Genomic DNA, 10,058 nt, shown 5'->3' on the forward strand with positions numbered 1-10,058 from the left:
AAGCCACGCCGTAGATTACGGCTTTAATTTATTTTCATTTTTGTTCAGGCACTCTAAAGTACAGGGTTGGAGTGAGTAATGCCCAGAGGGTGGGTGAGGCGATATTCCGTTGTTTCGCCGCATAGCGCTCTGGTTAACATTTCATTTATCTTTCACGTTTATTTCTCGCTTTTTTATTTATCGCCCCTCTTGCGCTCGCAATCGAGATCATTTGGTTTTGTTCGGTTATACATGCCGGCCAATTTGCTGATATTCCGAAAACGATAGAGACGTGTGCCGTCGTAATATTTTTTTTTGTTTCTGTATTTCAGCACGAGTTGATTGCTGAGTAGAAATTGTTTGGAAATGGCCAGTGGGTATTATTCGTTGAAATATCTCGGCAATAATATTTTATAATAATTGACAAACCATCTGACAAGAATAACTTGAATAATACGGGGATTACGAATAGTATAGCCATTCCCTCCTAAAATTTTGATATTACGAATGTCGGCTTCACCCGATATGGAATGGCTACTATTTCTCAATAAAGAGTTTTCCATTTTGAATAAGCAGCCGATACTTTTGAAACTATCATTTTTGACATTTGACATGTAAAAACTACGCCACTACAAAAAATGTAACGATACATGCTTGAAATCGTTGAGATTCATGGTAAAAATTTTGCAGTCCCAGTGCACAAAACTAAACCCTTTTTGAGTTGTAGTGAAGCACCTTCTCGACCGGCAAAAAAATGTGAGCTATTGAAATAAGTTTGTGATCTGAAGATTCGAAGATAAACAACTGAGAACATTGCTGCTTTAGCCCGTAGCAAGATAGTAGATCTTTTTTTCTTGGGTGGTAATCGAAAAAATTTTTTTCAACAACGTTTACTCATATCTGTAATGTGAGGAAAAAGAGGTTTTAATAATGAACTTTGAATAAAATTTCTCAAAAAAAATTTTTTTTTTACCAATTCGATTGTTCTTACCTTATACTGGGTTTTCCTAAAATGGAGTTACGAATGAAAATGAGAGATTCCTTGGATAATTTTAAGAATAAAAAGTTCCATAAACATAATCCCGCAAACGCTTTGTTTTCGAAATACAGAGTTTTTCTTATATAGTCTACTTTTTAGTGATGCTTATATCAGCTTATCGAATCTTTATTAATCTTCACTACATAGTTGGTAAATAAGTACCAAAACTTAGAATTCATTCATTCATCGCTGCTTACTAACTGAATGTTTATAATAATTTGGATTTTCCTGAAGATAACTACAGAGTCATTTGAATTTCTTCTCGAAATTGACAGCAGATACGATAAAACTACAGTAAACAAAAAAGTGAAGTACTTACTAGAATAGAGTTTCTTTTTACATTTTTCTGAAGTACCAATGCTTCACCAAAAAATAGTTCTGTAGGAAATAAGCGGGTAACCTTCCAGAAAAAATATCACCCTGTAGATTTGCATACAAAATAAGCATATCACAAGATGAGAACTTCGAATTGGAATATCTATATTAATTCAAGTTAAATATCTTATGAAGGGAAGGTGCTATGATAAAAAAAGCTTGTAACACGGGTATCTCAAAAACAAAGCTTTTGCGGACTCATGTTATAGGACTTTTTTTCTTGAAATGATCCGAGAAATCTGTCATTTTCATTTGTATCTCCAATTTAGGAACACGTTTAGATATAATCAATTCAATACTGATGTCTCCACAAACAAATTGCAATTTGAAGGGAACACAATCAATTGTATAACACAGCCCAGGCAATTTTTCGATGCGAATTACTCAGTCCATTTCTTTGATAACTACAGTATTGAAATTTTGTGACGAGAATGATACAAAAAACCGAAAACAACAGGTAAGTGTATACCGATGACGAATGCAAAAATGTCAGATCGCAAATAAGGAGCATCGCTGACAATTATACCTATCAACTTAGAGATAAAAAAAATTCGACTATGGCTTCAAGCGTGCTTTCATAAATGATCACTCACTTTACACGATGTGAAGCAACAATCTAATCGAAATCCGAACGATCTGAAAGATCATGTAATCACCCAAATTTCTCAAAAAATGGTCAAATATCAAAACAAAATATCTACTGCACACGTGTACACAAGCTGAAGTCGTGTCGCCACCATTCTGCTATCATTTCCGTCATCGCCATATTCTCACAGTTTCCTCTAGAAATTGTGAAGATTCACCGCGATCTAGATATGAGGAATATGCAAATATGCCTTTAGTTAATTCGTACCTAAAACTGTGCAGGTTCATCTGAAGAATTTATCTAAACGACATAATTACCAAGTGCAGCCAACATCTTTCCTCCAGGTCTTACCTCTATCTGGTGGGTGGTCTAAATGCATATGAAATGAATAGACAAGAAACGTGCCGTATTAACATATGTACGACCGTTCAAATGTGTCTTTGTACCCTTTGCTACTTCCAAATGAGACAGAGACGTAGAAACGTTGAGGGGGAAGAGTACCTATATAGAAGGCGCCAGAAGAATATTCAACTTTTTTGGGTTAGTTTCCGAGAAGTTATTGAAAATTAATATTTTGTTGATTTGGTCTTTACTTGGAAATTCGTGATTTCACATAACTATAGACCAGGCAGCAGCCTAATGGAAAAATTTTCACCGGTTAATTTTTCTGAATTTACCTATCGTGTTTCGTAGAATATTAAGCCAATTGAAAAGTCCCCGGTCTGATGCACAGATGGCGGTGCTAGTATTAAATCCATATGATTATTAGTTAGTACCAACCTTCAAACGATACGTGACATAATTTGACAGCTGTCCGACCATTAGTTTGTGAGATATTGCGTTGTGAGTGTAGCTACTTTTCTTATTTGAGAAAAGATGGAAAAAAAAAGAATTCCGGGGTCTGCACCAGGAAAATCAACCATCATTGATTGGTATGCTAAGTTTAAACATGTTGAAATGAGCACCGAAGACGGCGAACGCAGTGAACACCAAAAAGAAGCTGTCACCGACAAAAAAATCAAAAAAGTTCACAAAATAATTTTGGCCGTAAAGTGAAGTTGATCGAAACAACAGACATTGTGAAAATATCATCTGAAGGTGTACATCATATCATTCACGAATATGTGTACATGAGAAAGCAGTGTGCAGCTCACAATCGATCAAAAGCAATGATTCTGAGCAGTGTTTGAAGCTGTTTAAGTGCAATAAACCTGAATTTTCGCGTCAATATGTGACAATGGATGGTACATGGCTCCATCATTTCACTCCGGAGTCCAATCGACAGTCAGCTGAGTGGACTGCATACGATGAACCGAATCCAAAGCGAGGAAAAACACAACAGTCAGCTGGCAAGGTTATGGCATCAGAATTCTGGGATGGTCAAGGTACAAGGTACAGGATGTGCATAGTCATAACACCCGAGATAGAGGTACCATCAGAAGTGAACTCAGGTTCACAAGGAAAGCCCAGGACTCCCCAATTAACCGAGCATTTAATAGAAGCATTTAACCAAATACCACCAGAAATAAAGTATATAAGAACTAAAAAAAACTTTAATATTAAGCTTAAGTTGTACCTGAAAGATTTATTTTGTTTAGTTTAACTTTGTTGTTGTTTTGAATATTATATAGTATTATTTTTTTGTATATTGTTAAATAGGCCAGTACTTGTACTGTATTAGAGGTCAAGAATAAAGAAGTAAATAAATAAAAAAATAAATAATATTCATTGATTACCTCCAAAAGGGCCAGACCATCAACAGCGATCATTATATAGCGTAATTGGATCGTTAAAAGAATTAAATCGTTAAAAAATGGCCCCATTTGAGGCAAAAAAAGGTGCTGTTTCATCAAGACAATGCGACGTGTCAAAAATCAATGAAAACAATGGCAAAATTGCATGAATTGGGCTTCGACTTTCTTCTGCATCCACCGTATTCAGCAGATCTGGCGATTTTTTCCTGTTCTCAGGCCTCAAAAGAATGCTCGCTGAAAAGAAATTTAGCGCCAATGAAGAAGTAATCGCCCGAACTGAGGACTATTTCGAAGCGAAAGACATATCGTACCACAAAAATGGTATCGGCAAGTTGGAAGATCGTTATAATCGCTCTATCGCCCTCGAAGGCAACTATGTTGAATAATAAAATCGAATTTTAACAAAAAAAAAGAGTGTTTTACCATGGTATAGACCGGGTACTTTTCAATTGGCCTGTTATGTAGGAACATTTCTTTGGTCTCCAAAAGCGCAGTTAAGGCATAAATCAACGATCGATCTAAAGCTCCTGACTTCACTAGTTCTTTTTTTTTTATATTTATTTGCTTGTTTCTGATTTTATATATTCAATGTCAAATTTTTTATATTTGTCAGGATATTCTGAAAGAGAAAATAAATAACCATGGTGTAATATATTATTTGAATTTACTGTAGTCTATAGAGTCGATCAAGTGAAAACCACTAAAATTTTAAAAAATATTTGCCATTAGCATTTTACCCACCACTGGATGGCTCCATATGAGTATTCACCCTCACCTTTAATGTCTGTCTCTCAAGCGGTGTCTTTTGAATTAATGCTCGGTTAGAACCAAATGTTCCGAATACTAGGACATAACCAATTAAATATGTTGTAAAAAAATAAGAACTCTCGCAGTTAGGTTGCTCTCTGAAATGGAGGAGTCATTGTAAGCGGAAATTTGAAAATTAATGTTGAAATGATTATAAAATTATCCCAAACCACTGCGGAAATTCAAGATAACTTGTAGTTTTGGAGAAGAATCTTGGAAAGACTGGGTTTTCAAAATAAAACAACAAAACTCAACAGATGAAATGAGTAGGTAAACTAATAATAAATAGGTAACTATTGGATAAATGTTGAACCTGAGGTTAGAGAAATAGGGCTTACATTTTCAAAAACTATTGAGTACTGAAGCTAGGTCTTTGCAATAAAAACTGTTATTGATGGTATAACATTCTACTCAATAAGTCCCGTTTCAGGCCTAACAAGTAACATGTACTCCTATGATCTCCTAACTTCAATACGTTTTCTGTAGAAAAGTTGAGTTCGTTAAGGTCAAAATCCGACTATAGAGATTTATACCGCTCGAAATTTTATTTTCCTTTTAATTTCAAAGCGATCCAGATAAAATGTTGCGTTTAAATGGACCTACTTTCCAGGTGCAAAATTTCATGTTGATCGCGTCCATAGAACCATAACATGGCAAAAATGTCAGTGTGGTGTCCGAATCAATAAATTTGATAGGGTTGGAATTAAGTTTGTACAATGTATGTAAACTAACCAGTACCCAATAGAATATCACAATAAATAGGCTTGGTTAATACTATTGGCGCCATCGCTTAGGAATGTGTTGAATTAAAAAAGTATGTGAAACAAAATAATTTTGAATAGGAAATAATTTAAAACTTTAAATTTATAAATATCATTTTTAATTCATTACGAATGAATAATAGTAAAATTAATTGTGATTCTTCCAGGATATAGGTTCTTACAAAAAAACTCAAAGAACGCTGTTTGATACTGAATGAGCTTTTTGGCTAGCTCAACAGATGGCTAAATATAATTATTTCTTACTTATTCTTATGAATAATAATACCACAGAACATTAAATATTCACAATATTTTGTGAAAGTGAACTATTTGCCATTGGTTCCTAAAAATTACGGTTTCATTAAAAATTAACCTACATTTCTCCATATGTGTCAAAATTGACATTTATCTTTTAAATGTCAGAACTGTCATGTCTTCAAATAAAAAAATTAATTAATGATTCTTTATGTTTATGTGCCAATAATACAAAGCTGCTAAATCGTATTACATGGTTCCGGCCACCTTCGGAACAATGAGTGAAAATGATCGAAAGAATGTCAACAGTGCAATGGATCAAATTATTGGAAATGTTACTGCGGAAATGCAAAATTCAGACGGTCAATATATTCCTCTAGCTTATTCAACACCACCTGCTTCAAATATTCCGCAAGATAATATGAATTGGAACCATCCAAATTCATATGAACTTCATTATAACAGAGCTTGCAATGATCCTCATCTATATAACCCGAATCAGCAGTTCAATCAACCTTCTTACAATTTTATTCAACAACCTTCTGCCTCTCATCATCTTTATGTTCCTAATCATGTATTCAATAAACAAAATAATATGAAGTATGAGATTTATCAAAATATGCAAAGCAATCTAAGCGATGTTGATATGTTTGAGAATAACTATCATTTGATCAGAAATCAGAATTTTCAAAGAGCTCCTCATCCCAATAATGTTTCAAATCACACCCAACTCATTGAAAATTTAGTTGGAAATTGGGTAACCCCAAATACCTCTGGTACTTATTCACCTTTTGGAAATACTGACCTTTACAAAAATAATGGAAAGATTTTCGACCCTATCGATAATAATATTAATAAAGCTACAGTGGAGGATTCTCAGTTCAATAAAAGTGATCAATCCATGGAAGAGAAATTTCAGTTTAATAACCAGTCTCGCAAACCAAGAATAGTTGCAGAAGTAAAACCAATGCGTCCAACTTATTCTGATGTATTAGCTAAATCAGTCCCACAAACTACAGCAAAGCCTACTAAAAATGAAATAAAAGAAAGCAAACTGAAGAAAGACTCAAATAAAAAGAGTAAATCTGAAAAGGTTATTAAACCAAATACTCCTCTGAATAGATCAAGTACAAATAATGAACTTAATGTGAAGGAGGTGTCCCTTGAAAAAAACCAAAGTATAAAAAATAATGATAAGAATAAGATCTCGAAACCTGGACAGCTTGATAGGAAATGGGCATCCTTAGATAACATTTCAGAACCTCAAAATAAAAATAAATCAAGGAAAAGAGAGGAAGATCACTCTACTCAAACAAAAAATGTATCTAAAAAGGTAAAGAATACCAATAATGTTTCTGAGAGTGAAACAAATTGTGTAAAAAATGAAACTTATTGGATAAGTAAGAATGGTGTGAAAAAAGGAAATAAAACCAATAATAGACTTAACAAGAATGGAGATATAGCTAATGGAAATGAAAGACCACCTGGTAAAAGAAATCCAAGAGTAAAGAAAAAAGACAACAACATAGTCATAGGTAAATTATATATTTATACAGCGAGATGTATACATATATGATTTTTTTTTGCTTTAGGATTCATCAAACAAAAACTGAAAATTTATCTGAGAGGATGGTGGAAAATTATTTCTGTTTTCATACTGTGGCTTTACCAAGTGATCTCAGATATATGCAGCTTGAGTTTGCATATTGGCCATGATATGTAAGAAGTTTTATAGTTATAGGTGTTGTGTTCTTAATAAACAAGGTTGCCAATTTGTAATGAATTAGCTTAGTTTTTTAACTGATAGTTCAACTCATAGTTATCACAAATCATAAAATATCTCTGTTATGAATGTTTGAGATTGTAATTGAAAATTTAAATATTTTGAGTTTGAGTTGGCAATCAAAAGTTGATTTTTATTATTTTGAAACATTTAAAGCATGATATTCAATATTTATTTCTCAGTAAATTTGCTCAGTAATGATAATAATTTTTTCAGGGCAATTTCCTCTTGGAGATGGTTGTGTATAAAATGGGTGGCATTTTCTACTATTTTTATTGCACTCATAAGACAGTTGAGTTTATTAAATTGGATTATGGAAAAATTCAAAAAAGCTAAAACAACTGAAAAGCCAAGTCCTTCATCTTTCTCGCAAATGGGTCTCAAACACAATTTACCAATGCCAACAACTGGCGATGAAGCAATGAAAAGACTATTAGCCTGTAAGGGAAAGGACCCCTATAGTATTTTAGGTGTATCTCCTAGTTGTACAGATGATGATATAAAAAAATATTATAAGAAGCAAGCTGTTCTAGTCCATCCTGATAAAAATCAACAACCAGGAGCTGAAGAAGCTTTTAAAATATTAGTACATGCCTTTGATATGATTGGGGTACCTGAAAGAAGAGCTTCCTATGATAGAGGTAAAACAGTTGATCTTAATTCAATATTGGAATAACAGTGCTCAAAAAACATTTCTCTAATTCTGTGGTTATTCCGTTCATTCTTCCACATCTTGTAGAACAAAATCGTGCGAGAATATATCAGAAACGCACAGTTTTCATGGTTATATTTTATTATTATATGTTGGTACTCCGAACTTTCTGCCACGGCTTTATCTGTCAATTCATCAATTTGCCTTAAAGAAATCAGTTCTGCCAACCAACATTTTTCAATTCAAAAATCACTAAATGATATTTATGGAAATATTTCATTGATTTCAATAAAAATGCAATGAATTAGAGAAAATAATGTATAATACTCGTACAGAAGGCTCATTCTACCACTCGTTCTTTCAAAAACTCGCCACTTCGTGGCTCGTTTTTGAATTTTGGACTCGTGGAAGAATATGAATACCTTCTGCACTTTTATTATAAATAACTATTCATTATTTTCAGGAGTTGCTGAATCAGCGCAGGTGGAACAAGCATGGAGTGAATTAACAGAACTTCTAGCACAGTTGCAGAAAAAGGTAGAAGCTGCTGCAAATACTATTCGCTGCAGTGCTTGTGGACAGAGACATAAAAGGTTAAAGGTAGACCGACCTATTTATGCGGCTAGAAACTGTGGTACCTGCAAAATTCATCATGCAGCAAGGGAAGGAGATATTTGGGCAGAAGCGCAATGTTTCGGTTTTCTTTGGCATTATTATGCATGTATGGAAGGAGGTGTTTATGATATTACCGATTGGGCTGGCTGTCAAAAAGATAGTCTGAAGCATATAAAATCTGATTCTCATCATGTACAGTATAGAATTGCTTTAGGTAAACAAAATAATCAATCTAGAAAAGCCAGTGCATCTCCAAGGTCTGATCAACCTGGTTTACATGATTTGCTTCACACATTGTATGGTCAGGACATTCCTTATCAAGGAGATATGCCGTATCAAGCAGATTCAAGTACTAAGAAAAAGAACAAAAAAACAAAGTGATTTTATGAAAAATTTAATTATTATAACGTAAAATTAAGCGAAATGTATTGTTTTTGCTAATTATTGAATTTTAAAAGCTTGTAAAAATTAAATAATGATTTCATCTGATGTATGTCTATATATTAAATCTTTAGTTTTATACAGATTTTTTCAGGAATTATTTAGCCTTTTACCAGGAATCTTTGTTGAAACCCCAAGATAAGTTCAAGATCAGAAATTATGAATATATAAAATATTTATTTACACAATATATTACAAAATAATCATTCCCAATCAAGCGCTCCATCAAGGAAACATAAATTGGGGTCACAGTCAATCGCAGCATCTACATCCTTTTTTGATACCGTTTTTTTCTTATTATTTAGGGTGTGTTTGACCGCTTCTTTTCCAAGGTACTCAATAAACAGTTCCTTAAAAAAAAGGGGTTTAATATTAACTTCCTTAAAAAAATCTTAGGAACTTACTGTAGCCTTTGACACTAACATAATAGCATCCCGGCTAATAAGAGAACAATCAGGATCGAATTTCATAATTTGTTTGATTCGAGCTAGAGGAAGTCTACTACTTTGTTTGGATTTAATCTCCAAAATGTCTTCACTCAAAACTTCAGAAATTGATTCTTGTTGAATTTCTGTAGGTGTTTCTGATTCATTTGAAGCAGGTAATTCATCTTCAGGAATAGAATTTGGCAAGTTTTCGTCTTCACAGGCTTCCATTTGAATTGATGATTGGTTAGGAGATTCAATTAATGTTTCCATATTCATATCACCCATTATGAATTATATGGAGGAATAAAATAGTAACTCTAAATAAAAGGCTCCATAACAATCACAAATCAGGCGGCAAATTTCAAAATTTAACCTATGTGAAAGATCGGCATAACTTATGAATTATCAACTAATCAATTACTGAACTAACTCATTAATGAGGACATTTTAAATGAAAAAATTCAATGTATTACCCGTATCCGAAGAACTATCATATAAAAGAGGCGAATTTTAAAACACGTTAGTGTTTAGTGTACATTTACATCCTGATTTCGATATTTAAGATAGAGTAGGTCACATAAAT

The 10,058-nt window shown here is 33.3% G+C and overlaps 2 protein-coding genes across 2 annotated transcripts; one reads left to right on the forward strand and one right to left on the reverse strand.

The window, feature by feature from the left end:
• Positions 1-5,696: 5,696 nt before the first annotated feature.
• On the forward strand, positions 5,697-9,132 carry LOC123680445 (dnaJ homolog dnj-5). The gene is made up of 4 exons (XM_045618347.1): positions 5,697-7,091; positions 7,149-7,275; positions 7,556-7,980; positions 8,455-9,132. The coding sequence occupies exons 1-4, from the start codon at positions 5,810-5,812 to the stop codon at positions 8,985-8,987; spliced, it is 2,367 nt and encodes a 788-aa protein (XP_045474303.1). The 5' UTR covers positions 5,697-5,809; the 3' UTR covers positions 8,988-9,132.
• Positions 9,133-9,204: 72 nt separating this feature from the next.
• On the reverse strand, positions 9,205-9,838 carry LOC123680446 (DNA polymerase epsilon subunit 4). The gene is made up of 2 exons (XM_045618349.1): positions 9,452-9,838; positions 9,205-9,397 (listed from the first exon to the last, which is right to left on the reverse strand). Exons 1-2 carry the CDS (start codon positions 9,758-9,760, stop codon positions 9,251-9,253), a joined length of 456 nt encoding a protein of 151 aa, XP_045474305.1. The 5' UTR covers positions 9,761-9,838; the 3' UTR covers positions 9,205-9,250.
• Between the last annotated feature and the right edge of the window lie 220 nt (positions 9,839-10,058).

Source organism: Harmonia axyridis, chromosome 5 (genome assembly GCF_914767665.1).
Source record: "Harmonia axyridis chromosome 5, icHarAxyr1.1, whole genome shotgun sequence".
Taxonomy (NCBI): Eukaryota; Metazoa; Arthropoda; class Insecta; order Coleoptera; family Coccinellidae; genus Harmonia; species Harmonia axyridis.